The sequence below is a fragment of the Malania oleifera genome, chromosome 12 (genome assembly GCF_029873635.1).
Source record: "Malania oleifera isolate guangnan ecotype guangnan chromosome 12, ASM2987363v1, whole genome shotgun sequence".
In the NCBI taxonomy this organism is placed as follows: domain Eukaryota; kingdom Viridiplantae; phylum Streptophyta; class Magnoliopsida; order Santalales; family Ximeniaceae; genus Malania; species Malania oleifera.
In genome coordinates this window covers 55,416,292-55,443,269 of record NC_080428.1, presented here as the reverse complement: position 1 = coordinate 55,443,269, position 26,978 = coordinate 55,416,292, and the positions used below count along the sequence as shown (strand labels likewise).

Here is a 26,978-nt window from a genome sequence, read left to right as displayed (position 1 = left end):
CAGATCAGATTTATAGTATTATGATTATTTTGAAATCATGTTAAAACAGCAAGATAAGTATATATATAGTATTACACAGTATCAGATCCCTGAGGAAATTTCAGAAAAATACAGACATTAGAGGACGGTACCGTTGCTATTTCAGATAGATTGCAACCACATAACTCAGATAGTATGTGGATTTTGACTAACCGTGCTAGGAAAGATTGCAATCTCCCCAACAAGTTGGGTTGAGGTGGTCGGTTAGACGAGGTAGTAGTAGTAGCACGCCTGGAGAGATTGCAGTGGGCTAGATTGGCGGATGATAGAGATATAGATTGATTTGCTTGGTAGGCCAACTAGAGTAAGTCCAGCCTACAGGCTGTACAACCCTGTCATGAGGGGTTAAATCATGATATACAGATCCCAGGGTATTATTCAGAAGTTCCTATGTATAGATATATCACACAACATCAGTTATATTATAATATTAGAAGTATGTATTATTAGAAAACTCATATCACAGCTGTATTTTAAATTATATTACGAGTGTTTTGTACAATACACCAGTATACTTGTTTTACAGTATCAGTTCTATATAGTAAATGCGTAACTCAGCCGTCACACACTATTAATAGCATATTTCCTCTTACTAAACATTGTCTCATCCCAGTGGCTCACTATTTTTTAGGAGATCCAGCTAGGCGAGCGGATCAGGCTCGTGGGTAGAGGACTGCTTACGCTGCCCTAGTGGAAGGGTAGGTATTTTTATGGTACCAGTGGATTGGGGTAAATCCCAGGTTTTTGATGATATCACTGGGCACTTAGTGATATATATATATATATATGTACATGTATTTTGGGAATCATAATTTTCTAGTATTGTATATAGATGTTTACAGTTTTATAATTATCGCTGCTTAAGAATGTATGGTGTATAGAGTTTCCTCAGTGCTCTTTTAAGTCTGAAATGTTTTTAGTAGTATTATAGATAGATTGGTTATATGTTATACATATATTAAGGAAAAAAATTATATAAGTAGTAGGTTGTTATAGTTTGGTATCAGAACCTAAGTTGGTAGGTTCTATAGATTCTAGAATGCAGTGGAAACAATACCAAAATATAGGAAAAGAATTTGAGGTTTTGTTCTGTGGTATGGATACAGGATTTCATGGTGGTTTATGTGTTTTTCTTGGGGTGACGATTTCCAGAAAGCCATAGTAAACTATCGACGAGTCATGTATATAGGTTGCAGGATTGGATTTTGGGTCAGGAGTAGGGATGATAGTTAATAGAGAATCTGAAGTTTTAGTTGAATGAAATAAATCAGATCTGTACGGGAAATAGGATTCTAAAATAGTGTTTTATGTATTTTCAAAATGGATCCAGGGAGCAGTGGTACAAATGCTGGAGGTGATAGACTAGGACCCTCTAGTATGGGATGTGGAGATATAGATGCAGTATTGCGTAGCGTCACCCAGCAAGTGATGGCTGATATGACTAGGAGCCAGGGAGAGTATGGCTGCACGATTGAGCAGTTTACGTGAATGAAACCTCCCTCTTTTGCTGGAGGACTTGACCTGATTATAGCAGAAAATTGGGTTCAGGATGTTAAGCAGATTTTGGAAATACTGGCATGTACCGACGTGCAGAAGGTGTTATCTACGTTGTTTAAACTGACAAAAGAGGCGAAGCGCTGGTGGAGATTAGCGCAATTGATTGAGGAACAGAAGCCTGATCCAGTACTAGTGACATGGAGTCGATTTAAGAAATTGTTCTTCGAGCGATATTTCCCTGCTATTGTTCGGAGCGTGAAAGCAATAGAATTCCTGCATTTAGCTCAAGGGCAGATGACAATGTCTCAGTATGCTGCAGGATTTATTGAGTTGTCCTGTTTTACCCCACACTTGGCACCAGATGAGGAAAAGAAAGTAAGGAACTTTGAAGACGGCCTGAGGCATAATTTGTTTAAGCAAGTCATCGGTTTTCAGGCTCAGACGTTTGCGGAGGTGGTGGATAAAACTACTATTATTGAGAGTGGTATGTAGAGAGGTGCCACAGCTCAGAGTCAGAGGAAGAGGTTCGTGTCTCTGAATTTTCAGGTGAGTCCCAACTGAGGGCCTTGGAGAGGACATCGTTGTGGGGGTAGTCAGGGACGGATGACGGGCTACGGTGGTCCTCAGGGTGGATGGGCTATTCCTACCTGTTCTAGATGTGGCCTGAGACCTCCAGGTGAATGTAGAATGGGAGAGGATGTTTGCTACCGTTGTGGGAGACCCGGGCACAAGTCTTGGTCATGTCAGGGATTGCCAACCCAGGCACCAGCTCCTAGACCGTTTCGGGGTGGTTATCAGGTGCCATGTGGAGGCCAGCAAAGGAACACTGCACTGGCAAGAGTATATGCATTGACGTCGGGTGACGCCGATGCTGCTGGAGATGTGGTTATAGGTACCCTTACTGCTTTTTCATATAAAGCTGTTGTTTTATTTGATACAGGTGCCACCCATTCTTCTATTTCATTAGTGTATGCTAAGTTAACGGGGTATAAGGCACAGTAGTTGGATGTTGGGTTGGCTATAGCTACGTCGACTGGATTAGTGGTGAGATGTAGGAGAATACTCAGGGATTTTCCTGTGACCATTCAAGGAAAAGTACTGTCAGCTGATCTTGTGATATTAGACATGTAGGAGTTTGATAAAATTCTGAGTATGGATTGGTTGGCAGTTAATCATGCTAGTATTGATTGTCATTTGAAAGAAGTGATTTTCAGACCTCCAGGTGGGCAAGAATACAAATTTCTTGGTTCATGTATGCGTTCTTCACAACAGCTTGTGTCAGCTATCTAGGTGAGGAAACTGATTCAAGATGACTGCCAGAGATGTGTTGCCTACATAAAGGGATTTCCAAAAAAGGAACTGAAACAAGTTGATATTTCTGTGGTCAAAGAATTTTCAGATGTATTTCTAGAAGAATTACCCGGTTTGCCACCAGATTGTGAAGTTGAATTTACTGTAGATCTTCTAACGGGGTCAGCACCAGCATCTAAAGCACCTTACTGAATGACTTCAGCTGAGTTAAAAGAACTGAAAGATCAATTGCAGGAATTGTTGGATAAAAGATTTATCAAGCCTAGCGTATCGTCCTGGGAAGCACTAGTTTTATTTGTGAAGAAGAAATATAGGACTATGAGGATGTGAATAGATTACAGAGAGATAAATAAACTGACAGTTAAGAATAAATGTCGTCTTCCCAAGATCGACGATTTGTTTGATAAGCTTCAGGGGACCCAAGTTTATTTTAAAATTGACCTTCGGTCAGGTTATCATTAGGTGAAAGTTTGAGCAAAAGACATCTCAAAGACGACATTTCTGTAATGACCTGCTTAATTTCCATACATTTTTTTCCTTAAATAATACAAATCTGTACAATAAATCCACCAAATCATGATCAACCTGAACCCATGGATACCAGGGATATAATAGAAACACAAAACGAAAGCCTAAGCAGTAGGAAACATAAAATCATAATATCATAAACAAAAAATCATCCATCTCAACACCAAAGTTACTACATCCACTATATTTAAGTATATACATCCCAAAAAGAAAGACCTAGGGACATTTCCCACAAAATCCAACCGTCCCCACCAAAACTTACCCTTCGGAGAGGGCAGATCGATAGTACTATATCAACAGGGCTTTATCCGCTCTCCCATCAAGGACTCCTGAAAATTTCATATAATTAGGGGTGAGACACCTCTCAGTAAAGGAAATAAACTAATACTAGTGTGTGGCAACATTAGTATTTCTGTGTTCTACATAAAATCATACATAAACATATCAGTATAACTGTCTGTGCCATATCTAAGAAACATATATTCTTATATCATGGCAGAACATACAGAATTTTCATAAATATAATTCATTTCATATAATAATAATACAAAAACAACCCTGGTAGGTTAGTTGGCTTTTGTCATGTATTACCCCCACATGACTGGGTTGTGTGGCCCGAAGGCAGGACTTGACAATAGTTAGCCGACCACTGTCAAGTCAAAAGTACAGTCTGTATGTCCGATGGGTCTGCCAGACCTGGTCCGTACACTAGGGGCGCTCACATTTCTTAAAACCACATCGACTATTCATCCTCACTCTACTCCATACAGCAGTGTTAACACAATATTACGAACACATAGCAGCGGTACCGTGCAAATGCTAGACTAAACCAAGCCAACCAAGTTCTGATAACATATAACATATAATGAAACTGTGATACATGAATATTTCATACCATTAATTATCAAATCAATATCATCATATCGTTTTGCATATATACGTATATCATGAAAATCATCAGCTTATACGCCTGTATTTCACATTTTACCATATCTCGGCTCGTACGTCGGCAAAACATATCCATAATTTGGCCCGTATGCCGGTAAATTATACACATAGTTCAGCCTATATGCCAGCAAAACATATCTATAGCATGGCCCGTATGCCGACAAAACATATCCATAGCATGACCTATATGCCGGCAAATCATATCCATAGTACGACCTGTATGCCGACAATTCATGTAAAAATTCTCGGCCTGTACACCGGTTTTTCATTATAAAAATCTATATTTTATCATATTCCCAGAAAACAGTATTTCATTATAAATTCTGCTCATGCCACACAAAATAGGTTTTATACATATTTAAATATATCATCTTTTACAGCAGTATTTCCCAACATAAAGCATATGTAAATATATTTATTCTCCTAAAATCAGATGCTGTAATAACATACATAAATTTTCATAAAATAATTAGCTTATTTTATCCCCTTACCAAATTCCTGAGAAGCCCTTAAAATAAGCATTCTCGCACCCGTAGGGTTCCCCGTTCAACACCCCAAAAATGACACTTCCCAGAACTAAATTTCAGTATTTCTACACGTACTACGCTTTCTACTATTGTCAGGAAGTCAAATATTGAGTAGAAAACCTTACCCTAGATTTGGGATGGTTTCCAACTCAGGCCCACCGACGATCCACTCTAACAAAGTTGAAGAGAACTCTCCCAGGAGTGTCGCGGTAGCTTCAGATCGTCGAACTAGCAAAAATTCGGCCCAGAAATTAAGAGAGAAGAGAGGGAAACCGAAGGTAGGAGAGAGAAAGATTTTACGCCAAAAATTCTACAGAAAATGAAGTTTAACACTATTTATACACTCGCCTCTGTCAATGAGCCACGTCACCTCGTTAACGAGGTCATGAAGGAAGTTCGTCGACGAACCCTGTTTCTCGTCGACGAAATTTAGAAATAAGAGGATTGCTCTTCGGTATTTTCTCGTCGATGAAACATACCCTCGTTGACGAGCCCAATTGTAGCTTCATCAACGAGGCTTGCTGCCTCTTTCTTTTCCTTCCCAATTTCTATTCCTCCCACTCTATTATTATTTAAAATACTATAATTTCCCTAGGTCACTGCATTCTCCCCTCCTTATAAAATTTCGTTCTCAAAATTTACTATCCATACAACTCAACATTCCTTAAAACTAAGCGGTCTACTTATTTTATTACTTACCCTCATTTATGGAGGAGGAATACCGTGATTACATTCCGAGTCTTGGGAGATTATATATACAAAAGAAAATTCCCTAAAAAAAATGTTATACTAATTAAACATTTACATGTACTTGCAAAAGAAACAGTACTTAACTATTTACATTTACCTGATTAAACCTCTTGGAATAATCGCGGATACTTCTGCTTCATCTGCTCCTCGGACTCCCAAGAAGCGTCTCCCACTATATGATTTCTCCATAAAACTTTTACCGGAGGAATGTTTTTATTATGTAACTCTTGTACTTTCCTATCCAGAATCTATACTGGCACCTCCTTATATACTAGTGAATCACTGAGCTCTAATTCACCATAACTGATAATATGAGAAGGATTTGGGATATACTTCCTCAACATTGAAACGTGGAATACGTCGTGGATTCTGGACAACATAGGTGGCAAAACTAGCCTATAGACAACCGGCCCCACTTTATCTAAAATTTCAAATGAACCGATAAACCTAGGGCTAAGTTTACCCTTCCTTCTAAATCACATAACCCCTTTCAATGGAGTTATCTTCAAAAGTATATGATCACTAACTTCAAATTCCAGATTCTTGCGACAATTATCAGCATAACTCTTCTGTTGATTCTGAGCTACACTGATTCTGTCTCTGACAAGCCAAACCTTGTCACATGCTTGCTGAACAAGCTCTGGCCCCACTACTCGCCACTCACCCACTTCATTCCAAAATAAAGGAGAACGACATCTCCTACCATACAATGCTTCGAACAGTGTCATGCCAATGTTGGTATGATAACTGTTATTATACGGAAATTCTACCAACGGCATGAACTGATTCCAACTATCCCTAAAATCTAATACGCATGCTCGGAGCATATCTTCAAATATCTGTATCATCCTTTTAGTATGTTCGTCTGACTGAGGATGGAATGTCGTGCTAAACGATAACTGAGACCCCAAGGTTTCCTGCAAACTCTTCCAAAAACGTGATGTAAAGCGTGGGTCTCGATCTGACACAATAGATTCCGGCACCCCATGAGAACGAACTATCTCCTAAATGTAAATCTCTGTCAAATGGTGGAGGGAGTAGCTGATCTTGATAGGTAAAAAGAGGGCGATCATAGTCAAACGGTCAACAATCACCCAGATGGCATTCTGGCCGTGCAATGCCATTGACAGTCTTGATACAAAATCCATAGATGTATGATCCTACTTCCACTCTGGGATAAATAATGGCTGTAACTGCCCTGCCAACCTCTGGTGCTCAACTTTTACTTGCTGGCATGTCAAATACTGGACTACATATTCAGCAATCTCTTTCTTCATATCACTCCACCAGTATAACTCTCGCAGATCCCTGTACATCTTCGTACTACCAAGATGAACTGTGTATAAAAATCTGTGAGCCTTCTCTAGAATGGTCTTCCTGATGTCAGTATTGGCAGGAACGCATACTCTGGAACAGAACTGCAAAGCTCCGTCATCTGCAATATTGAATTCCTCCCCCTTTCCACTCTGTACTTTATGCATCACCTCTTCTAATTATGGGTCTTCCTTCTAGGTAGCTTTAATTCTTTCCTGCAAAGTGGGCTGCACCACTAAATTAACAATACAAGCCTGAGAACCACTCTCGACCAACTTTATACCGAATCTCTCCAGATCCATTATGATTGGATATTGGATCTCCATAGCCATCAATATCGATTCCCTAGATTTCCTACTCAACGCATCAGCTGCCACATTTGCTTTCCCTAGGTGATAACTGATGGTACAATCGAAATCCTTAATTAGTTCCAACCACCTTCTTTGCCTCATATTCAATTCCTTCTGCGTGAAAAAGTACTTCAAACTCTTGTGGTTGGAAAAGATCTCACACCGCTCACCATACAGGTAATGCCTAAAAATCTTTAATGCGTGTACTAATGCAGCCAATTCAAGATCATGGGTAGGGTAGTTTTTATCATATTCTTTCAATTGCCTGAATGCATACACCACCACCCTGCCATGCTGCATCAATACACAGCCAAGTCCTTTCAATGACACATCACTATAAATGACATAACCCTCAACCTCTGACGGGATGATTAACACTGGTGCTGTGTCTAACCTCTACTTCAATTCCTCAAAACTCTGCTCACAGTTATCGTCCCACTCAAAATTGAAATTCTTCCTAGTCAGTCTTGTCAGAGGCCCTGACAATGTTGAGAACCCCTCAATAAAACGACGATAATACCCAACTAGTCCCAAGAAACTCCTGATCTCCTGGACATTCCTCGGTTTAGCCCAATTCACAACCACCTCAATCTTACTAGGATCTACAAAAATACCATCTCCAGATATAACATGCTCAAAGAACACAACCTTCTTAAGCAAGAATTCATATTTACTGAATTTAGCGTAGAACTTCTTTTCCCGAAATGTTTGTAAAACCTGCTTCAAGTGTGTTTCATGCTCCTTATAACTCCTCGAATAGACCAGTACATCATAAATAAAAACAACGACAAACTGATCTAAATATGGATGAAAAATCCTATTCATTAAATCCATAAATATAGCAAGAGCATCCATCAGACCAAATGACATGACAAAGAACTCGTAATGCCTGTACCTGGTCCTAAAGGCCGTCTTTGAGATGTCTTCTGCTTTCACTTTAACTTTATAATAGCCTGATCTGAGGTCAATCTTTGCATACACCCGTGTACCCTGGAGCTAGCCAAACAAATCATCTATACGGGGTAGAGGATATTTGTTCTTGATTGTCACTTTATTAATCTCTCTATAATCTAAACGCATCCTCATAGACCCGTCTTACTTCTTCAAAAATAGAACTAGAGCTCCCCACGGAGATACGCTGGGTCATATGAAGCCCTTATAAAGCAGATCTTACAACTGATCTTTCAATTCTGCCAATTCTGTTGGTGTCATTCAGTAAGGTACTTTAGAAATCAGTGTTGTACTTAGAAGTAGATCGATAGGAAAACTACCTTACGATCAGGTGGAAAATCTGGTAACTTATCTAGGAAAAAATCTGTAAACTCTTTTACTATAGGCGTGCTAGCAAGTTTCAATTCATTTTCTAACATCTTCTTCACAATTGCCACAAACCTTTGACAACCACTCAGCAATAGTCTTTTGGTCTGGATAGCTGAAACTAGCTAATGCGGGGATTGCACTAACGACCCTACAAACTTGAACTCTGCTCATCCCGGAGGTCTGAATATCACTTCTCATGAATGGCACTCTATGCTGGCAAAATTAGCTGCTAACCAATCTATTCCAAAGATCATATCAAACCTATGCATATTCAGTACTATTAAATCGACAAACAAGATTTTCCCCTGAATATCAACTAAACAATCCCAGAGTATCCTACTACATCTCACTGTCGACCTCGTCGGTGTAGATACCAACAGCTCAGTGTCTAACAACTGTGTTCCTGCCCCACAGAGTCTAGTGCACTCTGAAGACACAAAAGAGTGTGTAGCTCTTAAATCAAACAATGCAATAACTTTAAAAGAAAGCATACTAACCATACCTGTCACCACGTCGGCGGCTGACTCAGCATCACTCGACGTCAATGCGAACACTCTAGCTAGAGCCGTATTCCTCTGCTGGCCCCCTTGTGGCGCCTGATAATCTCCCCTATATGGTTTGGGAGTAGGAGCTGCATCTGGTGGTGTAGGGCAATCTCGCACCATACGACCTTTCCTACCGCAGCGGTAGCAGACAACTCCTCCTACGCGACACTCTTCACAGTGTTTCCTTCCACAAGTCTGGCAAACTGGAGGACCCTACACTGCCTAAGCCTCAGGACCTCTGGTCTCTTATCTTCGTCCTTTACCATGGTGTTAGCTTTGGTGCAATCCCAAGAGGGGGGGGGGTGAATTGGTATTTTAAAATTTATTGCCTTAGGTCAAACCACTAACAACAGTATTACATAAGTTTAAGGTCAATCTAGTGCACGTAAAATAAATCAATGTAAATATACAATAGAATTTTAAACTGCAATAAATGTTTAACCAAGCATGCTCAATAAAGTAATAAAAGTGACGACACCCAGAAATGTTATCGAGGTTCGGCCAAATTGCCTACGTCCCCGCCTCTAACTCGCAAGTCAGAGGATTCCACTAATAGCTCACTTAAGGGTGGAGTAGCACCGTTTACAACTAGGTCAAATTAACACAGGGTTGACCTCAACTTTAGCCAGTTCAATTAGTGGGGCTGACCTCAACCTACATGCCTTAACAGGACGACACACCTAGCTTTCCTAACTGGATCTAAGCCAATCCAGGACTATTCTAGGGCTAGTCTCTCTCTTTAGGCCCGTGCCTGGAAATACAACAAATGTGTATAAAATTTGTACATGGAAATATGCTTCTAGAAAAGCAGATGTGTGCACAAATACAGCTCAATCAATAAAGCGAGCACGAATGATATGTAGATATGCTCAGTGCTCTAATGTGTGTTAAACACTCAATCAAGTATGATAATCAATCAAGATCTAGAGTGTGTATCTAAGCAAGATTTGAAACACAATATTCGAATATCACAAAATCAGATCAGGGTTTCAAATATGCTAAGCAAGATAGATCAAACAAACTCAATACAATATTTCAATGTCTAAAGCACAATGGAGTTGTTGGAAAGATTAGCTTTTCGCAAAAGGATTTTTGCACACAAAATCTTGGTTTAGGTATCTTGCAACAACAATGCAAGAACCACAACCCTCAAAGTCTTCTCACACAAGATTTATCAAATGAAATCCGTGGAAGAACTTTAGGCTATACTCTCAAATAAAATCAATCAAATTTTATACCAAAAGAGAGTATGAGCTAGAGAGATTACGCACTATAGCCTTATAGAAATACTCACAATGCTTAGAGAAATCAAGATTGAAGAGTATGTGAGTGTTTACAAGAAGTATTTGGCTAATATAGGATTTTGAGAGTTGAGAGAGTTTTTCCCTAATCAAGTTTTGCTAATCCCACTAATAATGATAAATGAATGGGTATATATAGGCAAGGAGGTATTTTTGACCGTTGGGGGCCTATTGGGCATTATTAAGAAAGTTTTAAATCATTTTAAAATAATTAACCCTGTTTAAAATATGTTTAACCACGGTAAAAATCAGGGCAACTCGAGAGGTCCGGTTGACCAGAAAGGTTTCGGTCGACCAAGGGAATATTAAACTGAGGTCTTGGTCGACCAAGAGAGGGCGATTTCCTAATTTTTCGAGTTTCGATCACCAAGGCATTTTGAACTGCCTGGTTCGGTCGACCAGACCGCTGGAATTCTCCCGAGGACCCTTCGGTCGACCAGGTAGTTAGAGAACAAATGTTCTCGGTCGACCAGATGGTCAACTGTTGACCCAGGAGGGTTTCGGTCGACCAGGGCCTTTCGAACTACTAGTTTTGATCGACCAGTTGGACAAACTTTTGACCCCAGGGAGTTTCGGTCGACCAGGGCCTTTTGAACTATCTTTGCTGGTCGACCAGGTAGTTAAACTTTGACCCAGGGTGTCTCGGTCGACCAGGCCAAAATGAACTGGCTTGGCTGGTCGACCGAAAGTGCATCGTGTGTGCATTTCGGTCCCGTATTGAAGCAAACAAGCCCTATTCAAGTGCCTAACAAATATATGTGAAAGTGTGAGTGTCCTAGGGGCACTTGGGGTCCAATTTGAAGACACCAAAAAAGTCCGGTGTCGGTCGACCGAAAACCCTAAGGTCTTTCTATGGTCCGCGTAGGTACCTAATGTCCAACTAAGGTCGATTTGAGCATACCTACCTATCATGCATGATGCAAATTATTACAAGCCATATGAGTGTACAATCCATAATAAAATTACATCTCAAAATGAAGAAACTAAATAATAAATACAAATGCATCACAAGATTCTTCATTCATAGGCACGAACACCGCACGCCATCATGATAAGTCTTTTAGTCCTGAAGAGCGCACAAGGTGAACCTGCATGCAGTTCTCAGTACAACCATTAGTACCAAGAGTATTTGTCATTATCAAAACAGGGTGTAACCAATCAGGTCAACACATGGTTTCCTTTCCTCTACTGATTCTGTCTAGGACCTTGCTGATAGCCCGAAGATGCAGATCTTTTCTTCTGTCCCCGCTCCTCTGCATCCATACACTCACCAATCTCTGCCAAGGTTGCCCTGTCGACTAACTCAACAAAGTCCTGGATCCATAGTACCACCACCTACTTGAAGATACCTCGCCTAAAACCTTTCTCAAACTGCCTCGCTTTCTTCACCTCATTAGGGACAATGTACGGAGCAAAACGAGAGAGCTTGATGAAATGCGCCGCATACTGTTGGACTGATAGTTGGCCCTGTTTTAGACTTAGGAACTCCTCCACTTTAGCCTCACTAACAGTAGCTAGATAGTATCTATCGAAGAACAATTCCCTAAATCGATCCCAAGTCATGGCTATCGGCATAGTCCTCTGCTGCTACAGAAGCCACACAACAGTCCACCACCTTTCGGTCTCTCCCGTTAGTTTATAGGTGGCGAAGAGGACCCTGTGTTCTTATGTACACTGTAGCACTGCCAAAACTTTCTCGATCTTCTGCATCCAGTTCTTAGCGGCTGTAGAATCAAATCCTCCTGAGAATGCCAGAGGATTCATCTTCGTAAATTTCTCTATAGTGCACCCATGGCTTGCAGATAGACCACTCTTCTCCTTGGAGCTCCTAGCGATCTCAGCCATAACCTGTTGAGTCACGCTATGTAATACTGCGTTAGAATCGGTCCTGCCAGCACTCGAGGGCCCTGCCCCATCACTGCCGCTCACATGGGCACTACTCCCTCCTGGATCCATCCTAGAAAACAACAAACGCAACTCAGAAATCCTATCCTTATAATTTACCCGCTTAATCTAGCCTCTTGTCTCAACATTCTCAACCATTCCTAACCCTAGTCCTACATTCTAGGAACATAACCCGACAATAATTTACTATGATTTTATTGAAATCGTCACCCCAGGAAAAACACTGAAACCACCACGAAAGTTCTGTCTTTAGACTGTAGAACAAAACCTTAAATCATTTCCTATGCTCTGGTATCGTTTCCACTACATTCTAAAGTCTATAGAACCTAACAATCTAAGCTTTAATACCAAACTGTAATGACCTGCTTAATTTCCAAATATTTTTTTTCCTTAAATAATACAAATCCGTATAATAAATCCAATAGATCATGATCAACCTTAACCCGTGGGTACCAAGGATATAACAGAAACACAAAACGGAAGCTTAACCAGTAGGAAACATAAAATCATAATATCATAATCACAAAACCATCCATCTCAACACCAGAGTTACTACATCCACATTATTTAAGTATATACATCCCAAAAAGAAAGATTTGGGGACATTTCACACATAATCCAACCGTCCCCACCAAAACTTACCCTTCAAAAAGGGCAAATCGATAGTACTATACCAACAGGACTTTATCCACTCTTCTATCAGGGGCTCTAGAAAATTTCATATAATTAGGGGTGAGACACCTCTTAGTAAGGGAAATAAACTAATACTAGTGTGTGGCAACATGAGTATTTCCGTGTTCTACATAAAATCATACATAAACATATCAGTATAACTGTCTGTGTCATATCTGGGAAACATATATTCTCATATCATGACAGAACATACAGAATTTTCATTTACATAATTCATCTCATATAATAATAATAATAATACGAAGACAACCGTAGCAGTTTAACTAGTTGTTGTCATGTATTACCCCCACATGACTGGGTTGTGTGGCCCGAAGGCGGTCTTGACAATGGTTGGCCGACCACTGCTAAGTCAAAAGTACAGTTTATAAGTTCGATGGGTCTACCATACCTGGTTCGTACACCAGTGGCACTCACACTTCCTAAAACCACATCGACTATCCGTCCTCACGCTACTCCGTACAGTAGCATTAACACAACATCGTGATGATCACGAACACATAGCAGCGGTACCATGTAAGTGCTAGCCTAAATCAAGACAACCAGGTTCTGATAACATATAACATATAATTAAACTGTGATACATGGATATTTCATACCATTAATTACCAAATCAATATCATCTTATCGTTTTGCATATATACGTATATTATGAAAATCATCGTCCCGTATACCGGTATTTCACATTTTACCATAGCTCTGCTCGTACGCCGACAAAACATATCCATACCTTGGCTCGTATGCCGGTAAATCATACACATAGCTCAGCTTGTATTCCGGTAAAACATATCTATAGCACGACCCATACGCCGGCAAAACATATCCATAGTACGACCCGTACGTCGACAATTCATGTAAAAATTCTAGGCCCATACGCCGATTTTTCTTTATAAATATCCATATTTTATCATTTTCTTAGAAAACAATATTTCATTATAAATTTTGCTCATGCCACACAAAATAGGTTTTATACATATTTAAACATATCATCTTTTACAACAGTATTTCCCAACATAAAGCATATATAAATATATTTATTCTCTTGAAATTATATGTCATAATAACATACATACATTTTCATAAAATAACTAGCTTAGTTTTTCCCCTTACCTGATTCCTAAGAAGCCCCTAAAATAAGCAGTCCCACACCCACAGGGTTCCCCGTTCAACACCCTAAAAATGACATTTTCCAGAATTGAACTTCAATATTTCTACGCGTACTACGCTTTTTACAACAGTCAAGAAGTCAAATATTGAGTAGAAAGTCTTACCCCGGATTTGGGATGGTTTCCAACTCAGCCCCACCGACGATCCACTCCAATAGATTTGAAGAGAACTCTCCCAGGAGTGTCATGGTGGCTTCAGATCGTCGAACCGGTAGAAATTCGGCCCAAAAATTAAGAGAGAAGAGAGGGAAACCAAAGGGAGGAGAGAGAGAAAGATTTTACGCCAGAAATTCTGCTGAAAATGAAGTTTAACACTATTTATACATTGGCCTTCGTTGACGACCCACATGACCTCGTCGACGAGGTCATGAAGGAAGTTCGTCGACGAACCCTGTTTCTCATCGACGAAATTCAGAAATGAGAGGATTGCTCGTCGGTATTTTTTTGTCGATGAAATGTTCCCTCGTCGACGTGCCCAATTGTAGCTTCATCAACGAACACTTCGCGTTCGTCGACGAGGCCTACTTCCTCTTTCTTTTCCTTTCCAATTTCTATTCCTCCTACTCTATTATTATTTAAAATACCATAATTTCCCTAGGTTACTACATTTTCGAATGAGATATGGGCATTACGAGTTCTTAGTGATGCCATTTGGGTTGATTAACGCACCAACAATATTTATGGATTTAATGAATCGAGTGTTACATTAGTACTTGGACCAGTTTGTGGTTGTATTCATTGATGATCTATTGGTTTACTCAAGGATTTTTGAGGAGCAGAGCTTTCAAGAATTGAAACAAGGGATTCATCAACGAGCACACACGGGGGGCTCGTCGACGGGGATGTGTCTCATCGATGAGAAGATACCGAAAGGTTATATTTCAAGTTATGAATTTCGTCAACGAGGATAAGCATTCGTCGAAAAATTTCCTCTTGACCTCATCGATGAAGTGACATGACTCATCGACAAAGGCCAGTGTATAAATAGCCTAAACCTTATTTTCTCAACTGAAAATCACGCACAAAATCCTCTCTTTCTCTCTCCTGTTCGTCTCTCCCACCTTCTCTCTAATTTTTCGAACTGGATTCTTGCCAGTTCGATGATCTAAGGCCCCCACGACACTCCTTGGGAAATTCTCTTTAAGTTTGCTGGAGTGGATCGTTGGTGGGGCTACCTTGGATTTCATCCCAAATTCAAGGTAAGACTTTTTATTTAAAATTTGGCTTTACCATAGTTATAAGAAATGTAGTACACAGAGAAATAATGAAGTTTTGTTCTAGGGGATGTTGTTTTCAGGGTGTTTAATAGGGAACCCTGCGGGTATAGGACCAGTTATACTAGGGGTTTTCCAATAGTCAGGTAAGGGAAATATGCTATACTTGACATTGTAGCATATATGTCAGAAGATTATGTTTATGTTTATATATCAGCTTATTGATCAATTTTTCCAGAATATTATTGTTAATGTATTACAGTAGAATTACAGAAATTGAGCATGAGATTTTAACCACTCAGTTGTGTGGCCTGAGTTTATTATAGTTCAGTATGTTGATTATGCAATTTTACAAATAATCAGTTATACAATATATTAGTAGAAAGTAAGATTTATAGTATTATTCAGAATAACATGATTTCTAGAACCATAACACTCAGACAGATATTATAGATATTTCAGATAAGTATTACAGATACTTCAAAAAGATATTACAGATATTTCAGACAGATAATACAGATATTTCAAACAGATATTATAGATATTTCAGATATTTTAGCTCAGATTTATCGTGTTATGGTTATTTCGAACTCATGTTAAAACAAAAGATAAGTATATATATAGTATTACATAGTATTAGATCCCTGAGGAAATTCAGATAGTTACGGACAGCAGAGCATGGTACCGTAGCTATTTCAGATAGAGTGTAACCACATAACTCAGATAGTGTGTGGATTCCGTCTAACCGTGCCAGGAGAGATTGCAGTCTCCCCATCAAGCTGGGTTGAGGTGGCTGGTTAGACGAGGTATAGTAGTAGTAGCATGCCCGGAAAGATTCCAGTGGGCCAGATTGGCAGATGATAGAGATATAGATTGACTTGCCTAGTAGGCCAACCAAAGTAAGTCCAGCCTACAAGCCGCACAACCCTGTCATAAGGGGTTAAATCATGACATACAGATCCCAGGGTATTATTCAGAAGTTCCTCTGTACAAATATATCACACAACAGCAGTTATATTATAATATTAGAAGTATGTATGATTAAAAAACTTAGATACATAGCTATATTTTAAATTATATTACGAGTGTTTTGTACAGTATACCAGCATACTTGTTTTACAGTATCAGTATTATATTTGTATAGTAAATGTGTAACTTAGCCGCCACACTCTAGTAATAGCATATTTCCTCTTACGGAACATTGTCGCATCCCAGTGACTTACTATTTTTTCAAGAGATCCAGCTAGGTGAGCGGCTTAGGTTCACGGGTAGAGGACTACTTACGCTGCCGTATTGGAAGGGTAGGTGTTTTTATGGTACCGGTAGATTGGGGTAGATCCCAAGTTTTTGATGATTTCACTAGGCACTTTGTGATATATATATGTATGTATGTATGTATTTTTGGAATCATAGTTTTCTGGTATTGTATATAGATGTTTGCATTTTTATAGTTACTGCTGCTTAGGAATGTATGGTGTACAGAGTTTTTTCGGTGCTCTTTTGGGCCTGAGATGTTTTCAGTAGTATTACATACAGATTGGTTATATGTTATATATATATATTAAGGAAAAAAATTATATAAGTAGCAGGTCGTTACATATGCACAACGGAAATATATATTTATGTTAAGAATCAAACACACATTGTAGCAATCTAATGGTGAATATACAGAACAATGCACATCCACAAGAAGTAAATTAAAGTAATAACAATCACAAAGACAAGGAGAATTGCGTGGTTTGGTAATGCCTACATCCATGGGAGCAAATGGCAAGGATTCACTATCTTCTTGTGTAAATTACAAGAGTAATACAAGAACCCTCTCAATTCTCTCAACAATCATCAACCAACACACTTGGCTTACCATATACAACATATACTGTGTATATAAGCCTCCTATGAGGTTTCCCCCTGAAACCCAACCGTATTAACGTCCATTTATTCAAAATTTGAAATCTGCACTAGGCATCCCGAGCCGAACCATCGACTAATTGGGCCACACCATCGTCTGTTTTAGACAGAATGTAAATTGTCTGAATTCTATCTGGGAGCTCAATCACCACCTCGATCTTGGTTTCCTGAAATATTTAAATGTTTTGGGTAAGACACATCTCAGTAAGATGGAATAAATTATCTATAGTGTGTGGCAATATGAGATTCATTGTTTCATAACATATAACATATCAGTGATAGTATCTTTTGAGAAAATATATTATTTCCATAATCATAATCATATAGATATACAATACAAACTTTCATAAGCTTTTACTTCAATTTCTAAAATCATTCATTCGTAATCCAAGTTTACCCCCGAAGTACTTGAGAATAGGGAAGCTTACCTGCCCATACAAGTAGCTTCCCTCTACCCTGAAATCGTTTGTAGTTTAGTTTGATTAACTCGGGTTCAATTACAACTGATACTTATCAGAACACTCACCTTACTCAGTAAGCCCTCAGGCGGTGTGTTTTATTTCGCTTTAATTATTTATTAACTCACGCAATTTCATTTCTCATTTTCATTTCATATCTATTAGCCAATTCTATATCTAGCATATGAGTATCCTCGGTAACCCACACTGCCATGTTTGTAACTCATGGTTGCTCTGACGACTTTTCTCCACGTCATGCCCCCCCCCCATGATAGGGTTGTGCGGCCCAAAGGCTGGATCTAACCATGGTTGGCCGACCCGGTTAGATCAAATAATCTCACTTACCTGTCTGTAGTAACAAATGGCCTGCCACATACCCTGGTCCAGAATCCAGGGGGCAATATATAACCCTTCTCTGACCCATTCGTACTGCCTCGCCACACGCTCCACGAGTCCATGTGGTTGCACTTTTCATCCGCTAGCATCGGTATCATGCTCGATATCATAACCCATTGCTGGGGTTTACATATCAATTCCATTAGGGTTTTCTTTTCCACTTTTTCACTTTTCTCATATCAACATTTTCAAATTCAATATTCATTGCAGTTGTTAGTTGCAATGTTCACATTCCTAATATTCACAATCACCATTCACAATTCAGTATTTACCAATCAATATTCACATTTCAATATTCCTAGTAAATTCACATTTTTCTACTGTTTCATTTCTAGTATTTCAATACCAGTTTCATTTCATAACAATATGTATATATATACGAAATATATTACATTTCACATTATTTTGTCATTTCCAGTATGCACATATCAATATTTCATATTTCCTACATTTCATAAAACCATTTCCATATTTCACCTATTTTCACATTTCTCTATATTCACATATATCTGTATTTCATACCTTCACTATTTTCATAAAATCATTTCCAACATCCATTATCCTATTTCATTATTTTCTAGAAATCATATTAACATTTCCCATTTCAAATCACCTGTTACTCTATATGTTTCAACATTTTCATATAATCATATGCTACACAATTTTCATTTGTTAATCATATTATAATAATTTTAGAGAAAATACTATAATTCGTTTCACATATAATTCATCCAGTATTTTACAAAAATACCTGCTAAAATTTATTCCCCTTACTTGACTTACTGAGATGCTCACAATTTAATCCAAACTCACACTTATGGTGTTCCCAACTCAACACATTGAAATTTACTTTTTCCCAATAAAATTGCAGTATTATTTCATCTAATACTTCTCCCTTAGTTCAAAAATACCCAATAACCAATAAAACTTAAAATAACCAACTTACCCCAATTTTGGGATAGTGCCTAAATGCTCCAAATCAAAATTCTAATCCTGCAATATTGTAGAGAATCTTCCCAGGAGTAACGTGGCGGCTCCCAATCATCAATCTAGTGAGAAATGAAGCCAAAAATGAAGAGAAAAGGTGGAAGGGACGAATTTTAAAGATGCATGCGAAGTTTCTCACTGAAAAAAATGTGTTTTGGCCTATTTATGGAGTGCTGTCCATGTGGCCTCGTCGACAAGCCACAGCCCCTCGTTGACGAGTCCAAGAAGGGAGTTCGTCGCCGAAGGCTGTAGGTTTGTCGACAAGCTTCAGGCCTTAAAATCACCCTCTCAGTATCTTTTCGTCGATAAGACACATGTCCTTGTCGACATGCTTAAGAAGGATACTCGTCAACAAGAATTTCGTGCTCGTCGACGAGAACCTGCTGACCTCCTCTTAGAAAATCCTTTTTCTCTCTTTTCCTTTATTATTTAATTGCTATTAATGCTCCGGGTCTCTACAAGCACTGTGTTGACCTTATAGGTCACACCCGGTTTTGATAATGACAAATACTTAGGTATTTGATGGTTTTCAAGTGTATGTGCAGGCTTAGATGAGCATCTCAAGGAATGACACTTGAAACAAGATATGAAGACCCTGAAGATTCTATTTCATATTGTAAATTCAATTTATGTAATATGGGTCTGTAATAGTAACTAGGGATATGGTCTGTAATAATTACCTACATGTCATGCATATAGGATATATGGTAAGCTTAATAAGACCCTAGTTCTCTAGCTCCCAACACTTATACACATATATCATACAAAATTCAAGAGTGTCGAACCCCAGGAGTTCAAAACTCCTCGGGTGCACGAATTGTTGAGAAGTCAATAGTTGACCTAAACTCTCGGGCGACCGAACCATTTTATGCATACCTTCCACGGGTGCTCGAACCCTTTGAAAGGGACCCCTTACCAACTCGGGCTACCGAGAAATTTAGTTCAAATTAAGCCCCAGGCAACCCAACACGTCTGTTCGGGCTACCGAACCTCGGACCGGGCACCCGAAATTTTGAAAAAATGTTTCTGACTTTTGGTCGGGCCACCGAACTAGGACTTAGGCTGCCGAACTAATTTAAAGGCCTTTTTAAATTGTGTTTATTGGGGTGACCGAACCTCGGTTCAGCCACCCAAACCTTGCCGAGTTAAAATTATTTTAACCATGGTAAATTCGGGTTAATAAGGGTTAAAACTTCCTAAACACTTTGGATTTCTAAGAATACCCAATAGGTCCTAAACGGTTATAATTTTTACCTTACCTATAAATATAGATTCATTTGTGAGGATTAGGAATCAATTAGAAAAATTCATTAGCCAAGAATCCTCTCTTTTGCAAACACGCATATTGTCCAAATACTCTCAAATTTCCATTTCCTTGATACATTATGAGATTATGAGAGCTTATAAAGTGTGCTTGAGATTGTTAGATAGTGTTAAAACTCTCATTTGCTTGTGTGATCATTGATATTATTTTTGGGGAGTTTGGCTTAGTTTTATCCCACTAATTTCATATTATAAATCTTTGTTGGGATCGACTAGCAAGCTTAGGGGTGTTTGAATAGTTGTTGCAAGACTTCCATAACTTTGATTTTTGTTCTGTAAAAATATTTTCAACAAGCAAAAATATTTTTCAAACTAGTAGCGTGCTTATCTCATTGAAGAAAATTTTCTTGAGTTAGTTTGAATATCTGATTGATATCTTTGAAATCTTGATTAGCTATTGAAATTTACTTTGCTTAAATTCCAAGATATTGCTTGTATTGAACACTCTTGAGCATTCCATTGATCATACCCTATTGAGTGTTGTTTGCACAACTATTTACATCACTGAACTTACACTATATCCATGTTGTTGATGTGTATGTGATTGTGCATATTGGGTACATATTTGTTTTACATGAAAGCATAATCACTATACCAGTTTTATTGAGAAAAATAATGTTGTATTCTAGGTGTGGCCTGAGGGGGCGGTAATCCAACACGATAAGGATTGTGTGTAAAGGCTGAGGTCAGTCATGTACTAATTGACCTGGTTGTTTAGGTGTCACTCTACCCACTTAAGTGAGCATTATAGTGGTAATCTTTGTGCTTGTTAGCCAAGGTGGGGACATAGGCAATTTGCCAAACCTCGATAACACTTCTTGGTGTCACTTACTTTTTACTACTTTTTGGTGCATGCTTAGTTGATTAGATTGTGCTATTTAATTTCTGCTACATAGTGCAATTGATTTATTTTACTTATACTATATTGACTTTAGGGTTGTAAAAATACTGCTGTAAGGATATTGACCTAGGGCATCAATTTTAAAATACCAATTCACCCTTTCTCTTGGGATCACGGTAAAGCTAACACATTGCCTTCTTCCCCCTTAGGAATTTTATTCCTAAAATGTCTGGAAAGTCATCGAATGACACGACTATGAAATTTGCATGACCTTCCCACTGCCTAAGCTTCACCGTTACTTACTTGGCTAATCCTAGAGTAGGTTAGGCTATAGAATTCACTACTTTCATGCATTATGTATCCTTCTCTAAGGATAAGTTAAGTCTCCATGCTTCCGACTGTGAAACAAAATTATGAGTAACTATAGCACGGGTACTCTTCCCATTGATCCTCAAGTCCACAAACATCAGTCTTTTTGCTCATGTAACTTTCAGTGCTTTTGCCCACTTTTCCAATGCATTCACCTTCTGCATTGCACCCATCCTCAAGGTATAATCCTCTTCCTTATCACTTTCCACTACTTGCTCCGCAGTGGAAGCCTGTAAGGCATTAAGTGTTGCTTTGTGAGGGCACTCAAAAAATTTGTGAGGGCCTCGACACAAGTAGCATGAAATTTTACCCTTTCCATTGGGTATGTTGAACCCTTGAGACGATGAAGCTTCATTTGAGGTTGAGGCTTAGAGTCGACTCCCCCACTTTTGGGTTTGCCCTTCTTGAAAGACTTTCTAATGTTTTTCCCTTCACCAAACTCTTTGGATGAAGTGAGGTTATCACCAACGTAGTCAGTTAAGCATTTTGTAGCAGCTTGTGCGATGGACAAGTCTTGAACTCTTTGCCTATGAAGTTTAGTTCTTGCCCACAGCTTCAACCCCTCAAGAAAATGAAACAACTTGTCCTTCTCCAACATGTCCATGATATCCAGCATCAAAGTAGAAAATTGTTTCATGTATTCCATGATTGACCCAATATGCTCGAGGTCTTTTACCTTTTTCCTAGCATTGTACTCAACATTCTCCGAAAAGAATTGTACATTGAGTTCTCTCTTCAAGTCTGCCCAACTATGCACTACACAGCTTCCATTTTCAATTTCATTGTACTTGGTAGGCCACCATAGTTTGCCATTACCAACCAAGTACATGGTCACAGTATCCACTTTCACCTATTCTGAGGTCATCCTTGTAGTGCGAAAGTACTACTCCATATCAAACAAGAAGTTCTATAACTCCTTGGCATCACGAGCACCCCCATACGTCTTAGGGTTCTAGTACCTTAGTCTTGCTAACTCCAAGAGTATTGGAGTTTCCCACAGCAAGAACCATCAAATTCATCTTTACATCTAGATTAGCTATCCACAATTGCAAAGTTTTCAATGTATGGTGAAAGTCCTCTGACATTTCACTTATCAAACTTTGCTTGATGCTTTTGTAATCCCACCCATCAACAAGTTCCCTCAATTGGGCCACCTCTGCGACTACATTGCTAGTTGTTGTCTTAATTTATGCTTCCAGCACACTGATTCTCTTAGCATTGGTTGGTGTCATGGTCACTTACCAAAACTTTCCCAATCCCACAACGAAGGCAACTAAATTCACGTATGAACTAACCGAGCTCTGATTCCAAGTGTCACGGGCCGATTATTTTCACACCTTTGTGAAAGGACCGTACGGCCTGAGCTAAAGCACCCTTACTTAACTAGTCAGCCTATCGTTTGCCACAATTCATCCGCGAAATAGATTAACATTCAATCAGATAATAGTAGAAGCAATAAGTAATTATGAAAGCAGTGGCAAGCAAGTAGTAAACATTGAAACAACATAATTCATTAACAACACCTCCGTTAACATTGTGTGTTTAGCGAGGGATGCCAATAATGTAGTGACCCTAAGAATTATGGAATTTAAATAATAAAAGAAAGAGGGAAATGAACTTATAAAGGGGTCACAACAAGTCCTCGTTGACAAACGTGAAGAGTTCGTCAACGAAAAGATATCGAGAGGTTATTTCTTAGCTTTAAATTTCGTCGACTAGGAATGAGAGTTCGTGGATGAATTTCCTTAATGACATCGTCGACAAAGTGACGTGCCTCGTCGACAAAGCTCAATATATAAATAGCCTAAACTCAAATTTTCTACATAATTTTCACGCACAAACCCTTCTCTCTCTCTCTCTCTCTCTCTCTCTCTCTCTCTCTCTCTCTCTCTCTCTCTCTCTCTCTCTCTCCTGTACGACCCGTTCCCCTTCTCTCTAAGATTTTGGACCGGATTTTTGTTGGTTAGACAATTTGAGGCCACCACGACACTCCTAAGAAAGTTCTCTTCAAGTCTGCTGGTGGGGTTAACTTAGATTTCATCACAAATTTAAGGTAAGACTTTTTATTCAATATTTTATTTTCCTACAATTATAAGAAATGTAGTACTCGAATAAATACTGAAGTTTTGTTTAGGAAGATGTTGTTTTCAAGGTGTTGAACGAGGAACCCTGCGGGTGTAGGATCACTTGTATTAGCGGTTTTCTAGTAGTCAGGTAAGAGAAATATGCTATACCACTTAAAATAGGGATTTTCACTAGTAAAATATAGTATATGTTTATGGGTTTTCAGAGTAGGAAATTATACAGTTTTATAAATTATATTTAATGAGTTTTAATTATTGTGTGACATGAGAATATTGACATAGTACAGAATTCTATACAACTTTTTACAAAATCATGATTATATAGTTTTTACAGAATCATAATATATAGATTATACAGTTTTATTACGAACCTATGGCTACATAGTACTTATAGAATCATGTTTTATAGTATATATACAGAAAGATATTTTTTTACAGTATTTTCAGGATCATGATTTACAGTATGTACAAACAGGAAGATGTTTTTACAGTTTTCATAGTACCATGATTATACAATTTTATAAAACCGTGATATACAGATCATAAAACCATGACATACAGAAATACAGTTAATACAGAAATACAATTTATGCGTCATGTTAAATACAGTGTTACAGAATCATGGTAAAAAAGATAGATTTTATATAAAAATGTATTATACAGTATCAGACCTTGATGAACCATTACAGATCAGTTTACAGAGCACATTATCGTAGCTATTTACAGTTCAGAGTGCAACCACATAACTTAGATAGTATGTGAATTTACAGCAGTCGATCATGCCTATGTAGTGGACAGACTCCTCGTCAGTTAGGGTTAATGAGGCCAATCTGACTTTCGGAGTATAGCGACTTATCCTGGTAGGCCAGCCAATGATAGGTCCCGCCTACGGGCCGCACAACCCTATCATGAGGGATTAAATCATGACATACAGTTATCCATCCAGGAGAATTTTCTCAGTTATTATATGTATATTCATATTAACAGAAACAATAGATGTATCTATGAATATTAGAAGTATTATGAATAGAAAATTCATAAAGACAGTTATGTTAAGTAACATAGGTATGAGCTATACTGTACGTTAGTTATACATGTTTTCTTAGACTCAGTTATATATGGTATTTATAAATCAGATTTTACAAATATGAAACTCATTTGTCACACACTAGCAATAACATATTTCGTCTTACTGAGCATTGTCTTATCCTAGTGATTTAATATTTTTCAGGTGATCCAACTAGGCGAGCAGATCAGGCTCGCAGATAGAGGGGGCTATAATACTGCCCTATCGGTAGGGTGAGTATTTTGGAAGATTATTTTTGTGTAGCCCTAGTTTTAGTTAAAGGTATTTTTGGGAATAGTTGTGTATGTATATTTTGGGAAATATTCTGAAACTCTAGTATTGTATATATACGGTTATGGTTGTATGAATTCAACTTCTCACTACTTAGGTTGTTTGTTGTGTCTTAGATTCCATGGGTCCTATCTGAACCGTGATGAGGCTTTGATTTATATTAAAAGGTATCAGAGCAATAAAATTTCACAGTATATATATATATAATCAATCAAGTCGTTATAAATAAGCTAAACACATTAACAATAACTAGTCAGTTTTACAAGACTGATGAACACTTATCCTCCTCTAAAGAGCTTTATATGCAAATCTTATCCTACCACTAGGAAACATCAAAGTGACCGAGAATTCATTGTCTTATTTGACATGCAAAGAAACGACTAGTAGAAAATAAATCTATACTAGTGTTTAGATGATGAAATCTTTTCTCAAACGTACGAGACAAGCATAATGTACTGAATAAGTTAGGATGGCGCCTGTTATAATTTCCCTATCCTATCCTATGTATAAATCTCTTGTCATTATTCGTTATTTTCTTATTGCAAAACAAAAAGAAACATCAAGAAAGAAAAATAATGAGAAAAAAGTTCCTTTTGGCCTTACATTGTCGTGGACAACGTTAATTTTCAGACTTTAATCCCAACTTACCTGCCACCGCGTACCTCGGCGGTAGCTGCTCCGGCAGCCGGCCGGTCGCCGACCCTTTTCACTGCTTGGCTCCGGGAAGACCCATACCGGTGCAGCGGCGTCGAATTGGAGTCAAGGTGATGGAGGAGCACCACCATTATCACCGACGAAGCAAACATGGGTATCGGGCCAAAAAACCACAGTAGCAAATTAGTCGCAAAATAAAGCGATCTAAGTCCGAGCGACCAAAACTCACCCCCCCTTATCACCGCCACCTCCACATTTCTCTCTGGAATATCCGTATGCGGCGTGCTTATCAGGTAATTTGCGTGCACGAAGCACCTCGTGGATTGCATAAAAAATGAGAAGGCGAGGAGAAAACAGGTGAGAAGGCTTATGTACTTTATAAAAATTGTGGAGGGTCTCCGGTCACCGTAGATCAAATTGCTCTGAAAAATCGGGCCAGAGGAGTTGCCGGTCCAGGCGCCGATCAGAGAGCTCAGAGTTAAGGAAACAGAGGATAAGAAAGTAGCCGCCGAGATGTTCGACGAAATGACTTGCAGAGCAATTCCTATGTCCTTGTTGTCGGGCTGCATGATTCTCTCCACCCAAGCTCTCTTGTCATTGTTCTCGTAGCCGATGACAGTGGTGTGAGGAAGATTGAGGTATCTGTAGAGGAGGATTAGATGGTAGGAAAACATGATCAGCAACCCACTTGGGACTAAAACCAGATCAAGGTACTCTTTTTGAAAACCCATTAATTCCCTTCTGTTTTTTGTTTCCCTGTTGATCGATCAGAGCCGAAGAGAGGTTGTGGAGTGGAAGAGTGATTTGATGACTATGATGAGTTTGAATCATGAGGTTTGTTGATCTTGTATAAATCTAAATTGGGGGATACATTCGATTTCTTAAAAGAAGGTAGTTTTGACTTTTGGCTTTAGGGGCAACTTGCAATCATTTATTATCATTTCCAATTTACATGGACCAGTTGAAAGTGTGAAAATTATTGTTTTGATGATGCATGTGTAACGTGTTGAGGTCTCGAGGGTTTAAAGGGTTAGTTGTTGCGTAAGTGCTTCTTTTTTTTATTTATTTAATGTTTAAAATAAAATGGATTAATACCTTAATATTTTTATGATATTTTACTAAATTGCGGTTTACTCCATAAAATTTTAATTGTAACAAATTGACTTTAGAGTTTTATATTCAAGTTTACTCAA

The 26,978-nt window shown here is 38.6% G+C and overlaps 1 protein-coding gene across 4 annotated transcripts; it reads right to left on the bottom strand.

Moving 5' to 3' along the window:
* Nucleotides 1-3,599: 3,599 nt before the first annotated feature.
* LOC131144983 (uncharacterized) lies at nucleotides 3,600-26,692 on the bottom strand. Of its 4 annotated transcripts, none has more exons than XR_009133937.1 (2): nucleotides 16,152-16,271; nucleotides 3,600-3,704 (listed from the first exon to the last, which is right to left on the bottom strand). XR_009133937.1 is itself a non-coding variant. In XM_058093991.1 (2 exons), exons 1-2 carry the CDS (start codon nucleotides 26,514-26,516, stop codon nucleotides 3,695-3,697), a joined length of 747 nt encoding a protein of 248 aa, XP_057949974.1. In that variant the 5' UTR covers nucleotides 26,517-26,692; the 3' UTR covers nucleotides 3,623-3,694. The 4 variants fall into 4 exon arrangements, 3 of the variants coding, with proteins under 3 accessions (XP_057949974.1, XP_057949973.1, XP_057949972.1); XM_058093991.1 differs by lacking the exon at nucleotides 16,152-16,271 and adding an exon at nucleotides 25,780-26,692 and having other exon boundaries at nucleotides 3,623-3,704; XM_058093990.1 differs by lacking the exons at nucleotides 3,600-3,704; nucleotides 16,152-16,271 and adding exons at nucleotides 17,368-17,483; nucleotides 25,780-26,692.
* Nucleotides 26,693-26,978: the final 286 nt, after the last annotated feature.

What these genes read in the sequence shown, in the direction of transcription:
- LOC131144983 (XM_058093989.1), bottom strand. Translation starts at nt 26,516, where the DNA reads ATGGGTTTTCAAAAAGAGTACCTTGATCTGGTTTTAGTCCCAAGTGGG. An exon ending in GCCGAGGTACGCGGTGGCAG is followed by an intron (nt 24,678 to 25,779) that starts GTAAGTTGGGAT and finishes CCCTCATGATAG; the next exon opens with GGTTGTGCGGCCCGTAGGCG.